This window comes from Ursus maritimus, unplaced genomic scaffold (genome assembly GCF_017311325.1).
Source record: "Ursus maritimus isolate PB19 unplaced genomic scaffold, ASM1731132v1 scaffold_8, whole genome shotgun sequence".
In the NCBI taxonomy this organism is placed as follows: Eukaryota; Metazoa; Chordata; class Mammalia; order Carnivora; family Ursidae; genus Ursus; species Ursus maritimus.
The window spans coordinates 14,871,990-14,889,930 of record NW_024426996.1 but is presented as its reverse complement, the minus strand read 5'-3'; the positions used below and the strand labels follow the sequence as shown (position 1 = coordinate 14,889,930).

The window sequence follows — 17,941 nt, the reverse complement described above, 5'->3', positions numbered from 1 at the left end:
AGTGCCGTGGGAGTCAGGAGGGAGGGACCAACTTTACTCGGAGAGTCAGCAAGCCTTCTAGTTTGGGCAAGATCTTTAAAGATCCCAGTGAAGAAAGGAAGGAGTATGCAGCGGGTACAGGGTGAGTCATGAAAAAGCATAGCATGACTGAAAAAAAAACCAAGAATAATGGAAAAAGAAAATTGGCCTTTGGAGTCAGACCAAAACCTGTTCAAACTCCAACCCTGCCATTTATTAGCTATGTGATGCTGAGAAATGATCAAAACCTTTCTGGTGCTTAATTGTATCTTCTCTAAAACAGGCACAATAATTCCTACCTCACGGGTTACTTGGGCTGATTAAATGAGATAATATGTTGAAAAGTATCAATAATTATGCACAGTTCCTAGGAGCACTCTCATTACACTCAGAGATCCTTATTTCCAAATAATCACTTCAGCTACAAAGTAATGACATGTTATTAGGCTGAGAAACTATAGATTAAAAAGGCAAACAAACAAATCAACAAAGTAACTTCCCAACTTTGAGTTATATGGTAACTTACCCCTTGGATGTAGATCACCTGGAATAGTAAGCAATCCTACTATTTCCCTTCTATGGTCGTTCTCCGTTGGCATCTAATACTGGTACTGAATAATTTCCCTGTCTTTGCTCACTTCTGACTTTCTAATATGTTGTAAACCATCCAAAGGTCTTCCCTACATGAATTTCAATATATTTCAGGTCCGGTTTGTGCGCATCTTTGAAAGAGCGATAAGTAATGACTTTTAATGAATGGAGACATAATTCTTCAATTCTCTATTCATTTATTCAAGAAACATCTTTTAACAACTATTATAGTTATGTTAATCTTGCTTTCTTCAGATTTTCTGAAAAGGATCAAGATTTTTCTATTAGTTTGCTAACTTTGAGGTGTTTATGGATTCCGCTGGAAAGAAACCCAGTGACCTTGATTTAGTCTTGCTTTCATCTACAAAACATTCTTCTTCCGTAAATAACTGGTTTTACATGTTTTGTTTTTCTTTTTCTATCTTGGTGTATATAATGCATATGTATGTGCCGATCCATTTATTTCATGCCCTTGCCCCCGACACCCCACCCCCACCCCCACAGGAAAGATCAGGAAAGATAGCATATAGCAATTACTTCTTTGGTGGCTTTCTTACATTATATTTGAAAAAATATTCTGTTATTTCTCATTGAATGCTTTTTAGGAATCTTGCCTTTAGTGTGTCAGTATAATATGTCCGTCAATTTGCCAATCTGTATTCAGAGTTTAGCCAGATTTAGGTTGGCAATTATATATGAATCATATTACATGCCCTTAAACAGCAGTTGGTGTACTGACTTCTAATACTGCTGCATACACCTGTGGGGATCATTAAATGCTAATTAATGATAATACACTGAGTTGAATTGACTTGCAGATTCTGGCTGATTACTCTTCAGTTTAAAATTATGAGATGCATAGCATTAATCTGGTAGCAGGCAGGATCAAATTTTAATTTATTGCATGTGTCTAGGAAACGGTAGAGCTTTAGGAATTCAAAGAAGTATGTATTTGTAGTAGATATGAAGGATACTATATTAAGGAAAAAGTGAGTACAATCAAAACACCTGACAGCTTTTTCTAAGAGCTTTTCCTTGCCTTTGTTTTTCTTTAATTTAAAAAAGTTCTCATTTGGATTTAGTTATCCAAAATTCGTAAAAAGCTAGGTGACTTTTTTTTTTTAATTTTAGCATATTTTTCTTTCTTGGATAATTGTTAGAACCTTGAACTTCTTGTTGAGCTAAGTGATGTTATACTTTTCTGCTAAGGACCTTCACCATTTTTTAAAGTTTTGGAAGTAGGTGAAGATTATTTTCAGAGGTGGGAAGGAATTCCTAAAATATTTTAACTTTTTTCAGCTTTATGATGGTTTTCCTAAGATGCTTCTAATTTGTTTTAAGTAACTTTCAAACATAAGACTCCATATTTATGTTTCCAAGTGCTTGCAAATAGTTATTAGGAGTCATAGTTTTAAGGGAGAATTTCAAATTTTTCATTCATTTCCTTACATAATACTATCCAAAATTATAAAATTAACTTTTTAAAAAGTCCAAGAAAACCCTGCTGTAATAATTCTGATATAATTAGCCAGGTTGACTCTAATTTGGAGTAAAAAGAAATGAGTTAGTGTTTTAGTAAGATGAATTTTGTATATTTCTGAGCATCAAAATTAATTAGTGTCCATTAAGGTTGTTGGGTGGTTGTTTTTTTTTTTTTAATTATCTAAGTGGAGCTTTATTTGTTAGACAAACGCTCCTCAATACTACTTGTACTTAAATTAATACTTCATTAATTAAAGAAATAGAACCCTAGAGTTTTCTGAGCCTTAAATTTCAGTTCCAGTTTTCATCATCATTATCATCATCATCATCATCACCATCATTATTATTATTCTTCCTCAACCTATATTTGGAGTTAGGGAACTAAACTAATTGTCCCATTCTAATTACAAATAATTCCAAGACTTTGCAGAAGGAATGGGGCAAGAAAGTCACATGTTGTTCCATTTTGTGATTACAAAATAACTTTTAGTTGTTTTTGGTTAAAACTCAATTAACTTATGAATTTGACAAATTAGATTTCCCCAAATATTTAAACATGTTTATGTACTAATCGAAATCCCTGAGCTATTTTATTTATTTATTTATTTATTTATTTATTTACCTTTCTACTTATTATTTTATTTGAGTATAGTTGACGCACATGTTACATTAGTTTCAGGTGTCCAACATAGTGATTCACCATCTCCATATATTATGCTGTGCTCACCACAAGTGTAGCTCTTGTCTGTCACCAAACAGTGCTATAACCATTACATTGACTATATTCTTTATGCAGTGCCTTTTATTCCCACGACTTATTCATTCCATAATAGGAAACCTGTCCCTCCCACTCCCCTTCATCCGTTTTGCCTATTCCACCGCCCCCTTCCCTCTGGCAATCAACAATTTATTCTCTGTATTCTGCTTTCTGTTTGTTTGTTCATTTATTCATTTATTTTGTTTTTTAGATTTCACATCTGAGTGAAATCATATCGTATTTGTCTTTCTCGATCTGACTTATTTCATTTAGCATTATACCTTCTAGTACTATTCATATTGTCACATCCCTGAGCTGTTTTAAACCATAATGATATATTTAATTCTCCTAAGTACTGCTATCACCTTCCAAAACAGACAGAGAGATCTGCCAAAATCTTCCCAAGCATGTAATGAGTACTTACCAGCCTATGTCCAAACACTTAGATTTCATAAACAGTTTTCTTTTAAAAATTCAAAAACTCAGTTGTACTACTTGGATTCTGCACACACATACCCTATTTGGTTTTAAACCATCTCCTCACCAACCTGTTTGCACTTAAACCAACTCAACACCCTCCTTTAATAATAATTTTTCCTATCTGACTCATTAACCTTGATTATATGGTTGTGATAGTGATGATATTGAAAATTGATGGACTAACCTATCAGGAGTAAAAGTTTTGAGTTCCAGAAAATTTGGAAGGAAATTCAGTTTTTAAAAAAATGTTTAAGATACATATAAGACTGACTAAATTAGGAAATCTTGCCTATGAGGAGTCATGTTTTAAGAAATAGATCAAATAATCTATAGTCAGCCTCAGTGCAGTTACGTTTGTGCATGCATGTGTATTTATTTTAAAAGAAATCATCCTAAAATGTGTTTGTATCACCAATATGAGAATTAAAAAGAGAAAGGTGGCTTAGCCTGATAGTATTAATCATTCTAAATTAGTATACAAGGGTTTTGGATTAAGAAGCAGTTAAGAAGTAATATTCTTTATAGGAATTTCTATGCCCATAGTCAATTGGGAACAACATGTGACTTTCTAGCCCCTATTCCTTCTGTAAGGTCTTGGGATGATTTGTAATTAGAATGGGACAATTAGGTGAGACCCCTAACTCCAGAAATAGGTTGAGAAATTAACAAAGTGAACACAGAGACTCTTTTCAACATTTATTGAGAAACAGCTTACACTTGAGGAAATCATAGTTTGTAATATGTTTATATCAAGCAAGCTAGGAAAATATTCATAAGTATCTTTACTAGCAGAAGCGATAATAGTTCCAAAACACCATTCTTAGTGTTACATTCTTGGCATATTATACAGATGTGTTCTCTGTGAAGCCAGCTAGAAGGCTGGGTTCGAATTCCAGATACCTAAGGCAAGTTTTACATTCTGCCCTTCCAAACATACACCCTAGAGCTGATGAAACCCAGCAAATCCAGACATAAGCTGTGGGAGACCAAGTACTGGACAGTGAAGCTGTTCTGATTGTAAAGTTAATTTTAGTTGCATAAGAGAACAAAATTCAAATTCAAATCAAAAGCAGGGTTTTCTTAATTTTACACTATTACAATGATTACTAATTGTCATTCGTTGAGTGGAATAATTCGATTTTGATATATCTATCACAGCATTTTATTTTAAAATACCAGTTCTTTTGTATATACCAAAACCCATTCTATAAAACTGCTTTGTAAAATTGAATAATTAGCATCTGTGGCAGTTAAAACTAATAGATATTGTATCAAGGAAAATGTCCCAATTAAATTAAATCTCCTATTGAGCAAATACCAAACACGGCATTCAAGTAAAGGTAGTAAAATTTAGCTTTAAAAATGATTTATGAACTTAACCCCATTCCTTCCTATTTTGCCTGTAGGCATAGCTATGTAGAAACACATGCTCAATGCTCGTTCCTTTTCTTTCAATGATTCTCTTCTAAATGTTTCAAATACTTTTAAAGTAACAAACTGGGGAGAAATCAATTCTATTAATCATCAACACTTACTGAAGATTCTGAGAAGAGTGAGAAAAATTGAGTATTGTTTTAACGAAATAGAGGCATCTATAAACCTCCTCTCTCCTACTTCATCAATTTTTCCCTCTCCAGTGAATAGCGCCCATAAACATACAACATTCTGTAATATTTCTCGTCTTACATCCTCTTGGCCCCACAACTCCGCTACCCACTCACTCCTACTCTCCATTTCTCTGCCTCTTTACACACTCCAATGCCTAGGAGAGGTGTTATACTGGCTGCTTCTGTCTTCTCTCTTCCATAATCTTATGAACACATTTTGATGATGGTTTTATTTGTGCTGGTCTGATCTATCCTCCAGGGACACCAATAATCTCCAAGTTGCCCAGTCCAGTGATCTCCTAAACTGGTGGTCTGTACTGGTGGTTGTACTCAGTCATCATTTTATTTAACCTGTCAACAGCCCTTGACTCACCTGATCACTTTCTCCACTCAGACTCTCTTGTTTCTCTCCAACCTTACTAGCTGCACTTTCTCAATCTACTTTGCTGATTCCTCTTCCTTTTCTCAATCTCTCAACATGGAAGCTCACTTGAACTTCCTTCTCGCTATTCTAGCCACAGTATTCCCTGGGAACATCACTCAGTCCCATGTTTTTAAACACTGTCACATGGATGACTTCCAAATCTGCATCTTTAGTCGGGACCTCACCTCTGGACGTCAGACTTTGTTTTGTTCACTGTCGTATTCTCAGAACCTAGAATAGTGACTGGCACAATACAGGTGTTTAATAAATATGTGTTGGATAAATTTATTAATGCTCTGCTTTACTTCCCAGGGTTATTGTAAAAACCAGGTGCATCAAGGGATATAAAAGTAACGTGCAAACTGTAAATCAACCTCCAGTTAATAATCTTGCAGATTTCTATTATTCAAAAACAATAAAAGGGGTGGTATATGAGAGAATTTTAAAAATGAGTTTCAGCATTCTAATCTAGATCTTCAAAAGTGGTGTATCTTCCCAAATTCAGTGTTTTATTTCACTCATCAAACTCTGGGCATCAGGAAAAGAGGAATAACAATCTGTATTCAGATACAAAAAGAAATGGTCTAATGTTTGCTCTGATAAAAGTATGATATCTTTAATGTATGAGGCCCACAAATTTGCTAGACTTAGTAATCCCAACTCGAATGACGTGTCCTTGCAAAACTAGTTGCACAGTGTTAATCATTTACAATGCAAATAAGCAATTAGCAAAGTTATATGATCCATAGCTTTAGAGCTTAGTACTTCATGGGCTGAATGGCTGTCACTGAAAGAATAAGATATGGATATAAGCTAACAGGATGCGGGTGGCCGAAGTGCGTGATTCTAACATTTATAGCCTCTGCCTATTAAAGCAAATTATCTTACAAGAGTAGTGGTTCTCAAACTTTATGATACATCAGAATCAGCTGGCAGGCGTCTTAAAGCACAGATTGCTGGGTCCCACCACACAGTTTCTGATTCAGTTGATTTGAGGTTGGGCCCAAGAATTTGCATTTCTAACAAGTACCCAGTTCTTTCTACCTTGCTAGATATACACACTCTAGTTTCATCTCGCCTTGAGGAACACTGCAGGAGAGGGCTTGTTTACATGCTCATAGATGGTAGAGAGTTCAATATAGCTCCAAAACATTCATCCCAAACGTTCCAATATTCCTCGACATTCAAGTGATCATTTGTGCTGTGTATTACGAAACCTCCTAATGAAACAGTACTTTTAATTTTAGATTTATTCAAGCCAACAAACTCTCTGCCTTGCTTCTTTGACTATTCATAGCATTCCATTTGCTACAGGTTGGTGATTATTGCATTGAGACTTGCTTTCCCTTGTGACTCTGGTCTGCATCATCATTGTCGGAATAACACTGATCTAAATATATGTATCAGCTATTCTACCTGCCTGCCTTCTGTATCAATCAGATAAAATTTTGAATTCACTGATCTCCCAACTAGCCAAGCGAAATCAGAAGAGGACGTAAACTCTAGATGCCTTGGCTCTGCCAAGGAAATACTCTATTTCTTGGAAATTTCTATCAGAATTTAATCAGATGCTGAGAAGGAAGTGCCTAGATTCTGAGCATCTGACATAAGTGAGAGTCAAAATATAGTGTTGGACTTAAATTGAGATTCTGTTCCAGGTCCAGAGCAATCTGGACAACAAATATCCAAATGTAATAAATCCGAAGTATCCTTTTTGTAGTTAATGTACCTAGCATAAATAGTAGGTGTTTTGAAACAATGAGTCCAAAAATGTGAAAAATTAATGGAAATATAACTATGCCTATTTGTGGTTTTAAACTTTTCATTAATTATTTAAATAAATGGATCTTGGCTGTACTTTTAAAAACATGACCAATGAAGGGGGCTCCTGGGTGGCTCAGTTGGTTAAGCATCTGCCTTCGGCTCAGGTCATGATATCAGCATCCTGGGATTGAGCCCCATGTCGGGCTCCCTGCTCAGTGGGGAGTCTACTTCTGTCTCTCTGCCCCTGCCTTCCCAACTCGTGCTCTCTCTTTCTCTCAAATGAATAAATAAAATCTTTAAAAAATAAAAAAAACATGACCAATATGAAATCAATATTTACTTGAAAAATAAATCAATAGTTACTTTCCTATAAAAGGATTTTTCTTTATGGATGTAGTCAGAATATTTGTTCAAAAATAAGGTAGCTTTCTGCATTTTAAAGGATTCAAATTACACATAATTCATTGAAAAATTTAAGATCAAATTTTTTATACATGGCAATAAAAATAAGAGCATAGCATACCATGTTCCAAACACTATTCCAAGTATTTTGTGGTATTCATTCAGTTAATTCATGATAACACCACGAGGCAGGTGCTTTTAGCACTCTCAGTTAAAGATGAGGGATCTCACAGCTAATCAATGACTCATTTGAACTTGAGCCTGGCTTCACTGTCTTTCACTGACCATTTTTTAGTACTTCGTTATAAGTATTGTATGTTTTTGGAGTTTGATCCAGCTAGGACTTTTGGTCTCATATTCACATTTATTGACATTTTTTATAGTGTAGTTTGAGGAAAGGCAAGTCAGAAGTAACTTGTACAGTATAAAATGTTTATGTCAATGCTTTCTGTATCTGCAGCCAAACAGATGGACTTCCAGCAAATCATTTCTAAATTTAATGATTAGAAATCTACCGTAAATACTAAATACCAATCAATCTATAATTGGTTAAAAAGTGTGTGTTTATAATTATTTTCATCTTAAACATAAGTTAGCTATGTAATGCTGGGGCATTCTTACAAAGAGATTATGACCTAGTAAGGGGTATAAGAAATACGTAAAACAGTATTATAAAGTACTCCTGAAATTTAAAGATAGCATTAATTTTATCATAATGCAAGATAACATTTGGTAATGTGTTTGTTGTATGGTATTGACTACACACTACAAACAAAATGCTTATTGCTATTGGTCCCTTAATTAATCCTCATTCTCTGATTTAGGGGTTTTAAAATATTCAAAATCTCATTAGAGAGTCATGCAACTTTTCTGTTGACAACATGCATTGAAATTTTGCCCTTCTGATACTTTTGAAATTAGCTTTTGTGGAAGAAATACTTGGGAAAAGTTTGATTAGCAAAGCATACCAAAACTCTTAATTTTCGAGTAACAATGTCTCTGTGATATACAAAACAACATGAAAAAATTAAATTGATTGTGAGACCAGTTTGTTTTCTGGCCTCATTTTGTAAATTAATTGCTGTTTTATTTTTTTGTTGTTGTTATTTATTAACAGGAGGTGGTATCCATAGAAGCCTGTAATTTGCAGTTTGTACTTCACATAACTTGGGTTGTTTTCCAAATATCAGGCTCCATACAAGGGAGGAAATGTTTTCCTATCTCAGTAATTTTCCACTGATATCCTTCAGAATTTATATCTTGCAATTTATCATTAGAGTTCTATTACCAATAAAGACCCAAACTAAGTTTTGAGGCAAGTAGTGCTTTAAAAAAATAAAATAAGACCTAGCAGTTGTATGAGTGAAAATTAATAACCCTAACTAGAGTTTAAATCAGTATATGTAAGCTCTATAAAATAAATAGTACAATAGGTCTAGTTTTGACCTGATTTGTAATTAGGAATGAGGAAACATTTTGCTCTTGAAATTATTAACAGTCTCAGAGGTGATCACTAAAATGTTCCCAGGTCTGTATCATGAACTGTACTTGGAAATGAACGCAAATGTCTATGACCACGGTTTCCCTTGAGCAACTTGCTTTAAAATTGAAATTCAAAGAAATAATTAACTGTACATGTTTAAAAGTTTATTTACTCAAAATGATACACATATATACTTTGCTTCTGAGTAATTCTTTTGCTTTTTAGTTCATAATTATGACAATTTACAAGTATTTTTCTCTGAGGAAAAAATAACAAAAATTTACATTGGTAACTCTTTTTGGAAATTTCCACACAATAAATTCAGAAAAATATTTCTTTAAATATATTTTTTTAAGAAGCCTAATGCACATAATAGTAGTAGTCTCTTTTTACTGAGAAAATCCTAGTGATATGATGTAATCTGCACCCTAAGCAGCACTGGCCTCCTGTCCCAAATCTTCCTTTGGGGATGTGCTCGGGGATCAGGATCTGGGTAAGGAGGGGGACGAAGTTACAGGTAAATTAATGATAACTCAAAGTGAACGATCTTAAGCATCACCGAGTGACATTAGTGACACTTACCTTCCAACTCACTTGGGCTTTTTTGGATTCGTGCTTCCATGACCATCTCATTCCAATCACTTGCTTTTTTCAATAATGCTTTCTTCTCATATCAAATAATACATGATAGAACATCTGGAATAATACAGGAATAACAACACATCTGTGTTGTGCATCTGTGAAATACAGAAAGGTACAAATGGAGACCAAAGAAATTCCCAATCCTATCATTCAGAGATAACCATTGTTAAAATTATTGTGTATTTCAATCTAGTATTTTATTTATCTAACTTTCATCCTATATGAAAATTGAAATAATATCACATATAAAAATGTGTATATTTCTTTTTGTATAACAAAAACTCATATTAAAAAGTATCCTTCAAAATCCTATTTTAGTGGCTGCATCATAAGGAGCATTATCCATACTCCTATAAAAAATGAGCAAGTAGATCTTGGCATACCTTTTCCAATATTTTTATTAAAATTTAAAAAATTCTATGCAGAGGTGCCTGGCTGGCTGGAGCATGTGCCTCTTGATCTTGGGGTTCTAAGTTTGAGCCCCACGTTAGGTGTAGTGATTACTTAAAAACAAAATTTAAAAAAATTCTATGCGAAGTTATTCATCAAAAATATTATCCCTTAAATTATTATTTTATAATTATTAGATGAGTCAAACTTTTCATATGGTTAATTGATATTGCACTTTTTTAAAATTAACTGTGCATTTATTTTATTGTAGATTTCTTTAACCTTTTTAATTTTAGATTAAGCTTTTTCTTAGTCTATTAAATTCAGTAATTTTTTCTTAATCTTTTAATTTTTGCACAAGTGAATTATGTCAAGTATTTATTTTATTTCAGAGAATCTGTATTATTTCTGGGAAAGAAAAATTTATATCAAATACAAATATCCAGAAGATCCCAACAAAATGCACACATATTTTCAATGATATATAAACAAGTAAAATTGAATGATGTGACCTACTCAGTTAACTTAAAATCACAAATGCTTGAAGTATTAACACTACCGCCAAGCATTGCTACTAACCAAAGCTAATATCTAAAAGATGTGTACAATTTCCTGAAATGGGTCCTTTAAAAATATGTGCAAATCTAAAGTAGTATTAAAAAAATAAAAACAAAGCTGAACGGGTATTAATTTTCAAGCAGAATTGAACAATGTAGAGCATATACCGACTTTAATATCATATTATATATCATATACACACGTATATATGTACATATGGATTGAAATTGACTATGACACCCTTACTCCAGTGATATTTACATCTCAAGACTGCTTTTTAAAATTTCACCTTTTGAAAAAACGTTTAGATCCATGAATAGTTCAATGGAACATTAAGCCCTGTAAAGGATTAACAAAGAGAGTGAAACTTGATTCACATGGTTGAAGGTCCATACTGAATTTATTTATTTATCAGATCATACATTTAGTAAGTTGTTTTTGAACCCCTTCAACTGCAAGGTGCAGTAGCAGCTCTTAGACCTGTAGGGCTGTGAATTAGAACAGATGGCATCTCTAGTTGGAAATCACATATTTTTAGTGGAGCGTCTAGTTCATGTTCATATAAATGTCTCCAATTGTTTTAATCACATTCAGAGCAATGAGTCCATATTTCACCGAGACTGGTAGGTAAAGTTTTTTCATCTTTTCCCCCTCTCTTGTTAATACACTGAGGAATCAAGATCCATATCCATGGGTAAGATTCACAGACGGGATTTCATATCTGTGATTGGCAGTCTAAATGAGATTCAGGGTCAGACATACAGCACCACTGGCAGAGATAGAGAATCAAATGAAAAGTCAGGGGATAATGGCCAGTTGTGCTTATCATTCTCTTTCTTCCCTGCTTTCAGGCAGAAACACACTCCAGCGGCTGTCACTCACTCATTACTAGGGCTGTCTCTGCCTGGGCTGGGAGTGACACAGCGGGATACTGCTGTCTGAATTGCTAAGTATCCCTTGGGCAAAGACAATAATTAAAATATTCTGATTTCAAAATGGTAATCTTTTTGGCCTAGCACTGTGGCATAAGTGGATAAGCATACAGAATAAATTGTTAGTACTGTGCCACGCCAAGTGAGGCATGTCTTCCTTTTGTCATTTAGTTCTTTCTGCCACTTCTATGTAATATGGCCATGTGGGTGCATATTAATATGTGGCATATTTACATACATGTACAGTATATAATTTTGATGTGCATTGTTATGTATCAGTAAAAGAGAGCTTTGTAATAAGTATATTCATACTATTGACTAATTGTTCCCAAGCACTTGCTAGACATAATATCTCTGAGGTCAAATTAAATATAATATGTTCTTTTTGCGTTTGTAGGTGTGGGAGCAGTTAAATGAGGCTGAATTAATATCTGCAGAATTTCTCCTTTAGCCTAACACAGGGCTAGTATTTTCAGTTTATTTCACTGAATTCTCACAAAAATTTACTCTATCAGTATTATTATATCTAAAGCATAATTAGAAACACTTAGTTTCCAGAAATTATGTAATTTCCCAGAAATCAAATAGCCAATACAAGGTAAAATTAAGATTTCAGCTGGGTTTTCTCTGACTCCTAAACCTATGCTTTTTCAGATACAAGTTGATTAAGCTGATGATGGACTGAAGATGGATGTACAGGTCTAAGTGGGTCATTGTTTCCCGAACAGTGAGGTGTTCTTTATAATATGAGAAGGCTAGCCTTGTTTAGTCAAGAATTTGTAAACATTAAGAAACCAATTTTTTTAAAGATTTCATTTATTTATTTGAGAGACTGAGTGAGAGAGAAAGCACAAGCAGGGGGAGGGGCAGAGGGAGAGGGAGAAGCAGACTCCTCTGCTGAACAAGAAGCCCGACGCAGAGCTCGATCCCAGGACCCTGAGATCATGACCTGAGCCGAAGGCAGACGCTTAACCCACTGAGCCACCCAGGCGCCCCAAGAAACCAATTTGATGTGGTTCCTCGGTCCCTCCTCACACTCCCATCCAGCTGTATTAAAATGTACAACGTTAATTCTACTTGTTCATCTAATTGGCTTAAAGTTATTTCACTTCTTTGACCTTTCACGTGTTCTATAAATTTACCTCAGTGGTAGAAGAGTAGTATTTCTCAATCTAGGACACTTGAATAGAATTCAGAGGTCACAGATTCAAATGCCTGTGGCTTTCACAGCTATGTGCAGATTAGGTTGGACAGGAAAGAATAGTGAGTGGTGGGCCTGTTATGAATTGGATAAGCTCCTCCTGAAGGTGTTCAGATCCACTTAGAAACAAAAATGTCTCAGTCGAACACAACACTTGGATATGAATTAATTCAACCCAAGGTTGCAAGTGTACAATACTTTGTGTTCACTTAGTGAACACTTTAATGTGCATGGCTATTTTAAGCACATCAAAAGTTAGTGTAATACTAAAATATTATCAGAATTCAGTTAAATGTTCCATTTCCTTAATTATTCCTTCTGTGAATTATTTTCAAGGAGATTGAAGCAGCATAGTTGCTGATACATGTCTTCAGAAATACTCCTTGAGGGGTGCCTGGGTGGCTCAGTGGGTTAACGGACTCTTGATTTTGGCTCAGGTCATGATTGCAGGGTCGTAAGACTGAGCTCCCTGTGGGGCTCCTTACTCAGTGCAGAGTCTGCTTGTTCCTCTCCCTCCGATCCTCCCCCCCCCACTCTCTCTCAATCTTTCTCTCAAATAAATAAATAAATAAAAATCTTAAAAAAAAAAAAAAGAAATACTTCTTTAACCATAAAATAAGAAGGAAAACCGGGATTCAAGACCTCTTTCAAGGTCATATATGGTTATGCCTGTTTTATAAATGAGAAATTTAAGTCACTAGGGAAATATAAATATGCTATAAAACATTTCTAAGAAATTAAATCACATGCGTCAGAGGTCTAGCACTTCAAAGTTGATACTAGAAATTATAAAGGTTATAAAGGATATGGGATGTTCTTTGGAGGGGTGGTAAAATGAGAGAAACCATCAGGCTTTTGCATGGAGATACCCCTGGAGTTTCCTGAAGCTTACACTTTGGTGCGAGGGCCATCTAGAGGGTTGAATTGGCCTTTGTGGCTGGCCAGCCTGCGCTGCTTTCTCCTCTTCTCTGTGTTTGCCCCCCTGAAGGTGTGTTCTGGGGGAAGAAGCTTTCCTTCCATGATGGAGCAATAGAAGTGGACCTCTGGGTCAGAAGTTTTTACACGTGGTTCTTTTCCCTTTCCTAGAACTCCCCTGACCACCCATGATGTCCTGGTGGCCTCACTGTGTGTATTAAGCAGTACTCAGACTGCTCAGCATTTGCTTCCGGTGAATATCCAGGCTCTGTGGATTACTTCTCCATCTTTCGTTTTGCTTTACTATTTCTCCTTATTCAGCAGTGCAGTGTGAATAGATTGGATTATAAGTTAATGCAGACCTATGGGTTGTTGCTAGGACAAAAAGGCAGGCTTTGTTTGGGGAATGACATTTGTTCTCCAGTTTTCCCCTGGAAACATAAGAGCCTTTCCTTTTTAAGCAGATTTTTTCATTCTGAAACCATGGTAAACATCTCCAATTGATTGGGTAGGCACAGTGTACCTTTCAGGGACTCTGCTGCTGGTGGGGAATCTTCAGCTGAGCACACACTCATGTGTTAACTATCTTGCAGGAGGCGATCGAGATCGGATGACAGCAAACCATGAGAGCTACCTCCTTATGGCGAGCACCCAGAATGATATGGAAGACTGGGTTAAATCCATCCGCCGAGTCATATGGGGACCTTTTGGAGGAGGTGAGTATATATAGAATTATGGAAGAATGGAAAGGGAGGCCAAAGCTGTTCATCCTTGCCCTCCCAAGTGATGTTACTATGAGCTCCTATTTTCTTTTTTCTTTTTTTAAAATATTTTATTCATTTATTTGAGAAGGAGAGAGAGAGAGAGAGAGAGAGCACAAGCAGGGAGAGCGGCAGGCAGAGGGAGAGGGAGAAGCAGGCTCCCTGCCAAGCAGAGAACCCAACGCGGGGCTCCATCCCAGGACCCTGGGATCATGACCTGAGCCGAAGGCAGACACTTAACCGACTGAGCCACCCAGGTGCCCCTGAGCTCCTATTTTCAAATGGATGACTATTAAAATAAATAGTAAACTATTCCATGTTATTGGACATACATCTAAGTAACGCTCAGAAGTTTAATTTAAATCAAATATCATCATTAACCAACTTTATTCTATGAAAATCTTGAATTATAAAAAGGGATGATGTATTTTTTGTTTTGGATTTTTCCATTTCACTAACAATAAATAGTTACAGGAATGGTACTGTAAATGTACATTAGTTAAGATTATACAGTTATGGGGCAAAAAAATTTTTGACTAGTATCGGGAACCTAGCCTTGAGCTGATCAGTGATATTGAAGAAAAATGGCAAAGTTCTAGATGAGAATCTGATAATTACTAAAGTAACAAAATGCCTTATGATCAGGCATTTTGTTTGTGGATTTGATAAATTTTTTAAAATCTTAGTTAATACAGTTTTGAGAATGCACTAAACTAAATGGTACTATAAATAGAACTAAAAGGAGAAAGAAAGGGTAAAAGACATGATCTCTGTCTATCAAGGATTATAAAATAAACAGATATGACATAAACAAATTACATAAATCAAAAATTCAGTAAGTGGAACCAAAATGATAAGGACTCAAAAAAATTTGTCTATAACCAACATGCATTTCCCAAAATATAAAGCCTAATTATTTTATGTTCATGAAGTTAAAGTAAATTGTATTAAATCAAATTCATACTTAGCAAACCAATTATAATTCCAATATTTATTTTATATTCTCTTTTGTGTATTGTCAGCACCCTGAATTCACAAGTGAATTTTTTTTTTCCCTTAACATCTTAGATACTTCTTAGGCTGACTCACCACTTTGTATTTCAGCATAGCTTCAAAGGTGTGTACTTTAAAAAGTTGGAAAGTTAGGTTTTACCAGGTGAGTGATACAGGTCCGCAGAGTGTCTGTTTTCTAGCAGTGCCTTCTGTTGGGGAAGGGGGTGGTTCCTCACCGGGGTGACCGTTCATCCCAGTTTGCCTGGTAACAGTCTGGTTTACGATTGTTGTCCCAGGATAATCATTGACAGTGTTGCTTTTCACTTTCATGGTGTCGTAGTTTCGGTGACAACTTATAGGGTCACCCTATTTATATATTAAAATGGCTAGTAAGTGACTATGTAAACATTTGAAAAGACCTGTGGGCTGAGGTGCCCCCTACAACATTAGCAAAGGATGGCTCACGATTGCTCTTGAGACACTTACTCACCTGCTAGAGGTTTGCTGATAGCTCCAGAGCCAGGAATTTGTGGGGTGCCTGAAGATGTGTCTTTTCAAAGTTCCTGTCATTTCTAAAGAGTCCCCCCCCATTATCAAATTTCTGGGGCTTCTGAGTTTGGAAGGATCCTTAGTATCTGTCGAAGGAAGTATTTTTGTTTGGCATTACTTCCATGAAGTGTACCATTTTCTCCCTTTCCTCCTCTTCCATCTGCCCTTTTCTCAAGAAAATTGAATGAGATCCAATTAGCTTTATTAAATCAGTAGCCACAGAGACACTACTAACGGCTCAGGAGTCCCCAAAGTTATCCCAGTGGGACTAGACAAGGGCTATATATAAGTCTTCAAATATGAACTTGGAAGGGAGCTCTGGTACTTGATCGGTCCGTGTACAGTCGTTCTGCCCTTATCTGGGGTTTCTCTTTCAGCAGTTTTCAGTTACTCGCGGTCAGCCACGGTCCAGAAGCAGGCGATGCTCCTTCTGATCTATCATCAGAGGGGCAACAGTTACCTAATGCTATGTCTCACTTCCTCTCATCACGTAGGCATTTTATCATCTTGCATCACTGCAAGAAGAAGGGTGATACACTACAAGATATTTTGAGAGGGAGTGACCACATGCGAGTAACGTTTATTACAGTGTATTGTTATAATTGTTCTATTTTATTATTAATTTCTCACTGTGCTCAATGTATAGATTAAACTTTATCATAAGTATATATCTAAGGAAAAAACATAGTATATATAAGGCTCAGTACTATCCCCAGTTTCAGGCATCCACTGGGGGTCCTAGAATATATTTCCTGTGGATAAGAGGGGACTACTGTACTTTATCCTATGAAACGAGCTTCAGGGATTTTGTAAATGCCTGATTCAAATTTACTCGTAAAGAGGTATATTTTAGCATAGAACACTTACCATAGAAACAATGCTCCAATAAAAACTTTTCTGCCCTTTTTGTTTAATTGAAGAGTGTTATGAGAATGCAAGGCAGGCTTTTAAATTACTCGTTCAATTTGCAATGAATCGTTTGTGGTCCAACTGAACATTAGCATTTTTTAAAGTAAATACAGAATATAGAACCAAACTGAATATTGACATTGGTAGAAGATTGCAACTGTCACCCATAATCTAGGGTTTCAAATGTTCATATTAATATACCCCCCTCTGTTCATTGATTGCATTTTAAAGAAATATTACAAATTCGAGTTGCAAACAAGTGTATATAACTAAAAACCCTTTTATTTACCTTATATATTAGGAGTACACCTAACATTTGGTTGAAAAAAGTTTTCTGCTGATAAAGCATCTTTTAAAACCACTGTTTTAATTCAATCCCACATTTTGTGGATTAGGTCATGAAGACCGAGAGAGGGTGACTAATTTGCCATATATCAGTCATGCTGGGAGTAACAGAACTAGGAAGGAAACTTGTGAGCTCCTCCTGCTTTCTCGCACAATAATGTGATCTATTACATGTACTTTGGGAATGAAAAACCACAATTACAAGCTCATGCCTTACAAATAGTATATCCTTCAGTATATGAAAACAAAAATTTTAAAATTATGCTAATTAAAATAAATATGGTTTTTCAAGTCCTTCAAAAATACCTGAACTGATACCATCAGGAAAGTGAAAATATAATCAACAGATTGGGAAGAGGTATTTCCAGACCATACATCTAATAATGAACTTGTATCCAGAATTTATAATGAACTCTTACAACTCAAAAAGTGGAAATGCCCAAATGTCCATCAATAGACAAATAAGTCCATAGAGTGTGATATATCCGTACCAGGGGTTATTATGTGGCCATAAAAAAGGATTGAGGTACTGATACCTGCTACAGTCTGAATAAACCTTGAAAACATTATGCTAAGTGGAAGAAGCCAGTCACAAAAGGCTACATAGCATGATTCTGTTCATATGACAGTACAGAACAGGGGCGCCTGGGTGGCTCCGTTGGTTAAGTGTCTGCCTTCAATGCAGGTCATGATCCCAGGGTCCTGGGATCCAGCCCCGAGTCCAGCTCCCTGCCCAGT

The 17,941-nt window shown here is 35.6% G+C and overlaps 1 protein-coding gene across 4 annotated transcripts in view; it reads left to right on the top strand.

Moving 5' to 3' along the window:
* The window catches only part of ARHGAP24 (Rho GTPase activating protein 24), a 489,199-nt gene that overhangs the window by 405,625 nt on the left and 65,633 nt on the right, over positions 1-17,941 (top strand). For all 4 annotated transcript variants that reach the window (XM_008706156.2, XM_040624950.1, XM_008706158.2 and 1 more), the window contains one exon: positions 14,240-14,362. In XM_008706156.2, the coding sequence (XP_008704378.1) occupies positions 14,240-14,362 (123 nt within the window). The remainder of the gene's footprint in view (positions 1-14,239; positions 14,363-17,941) is intronic.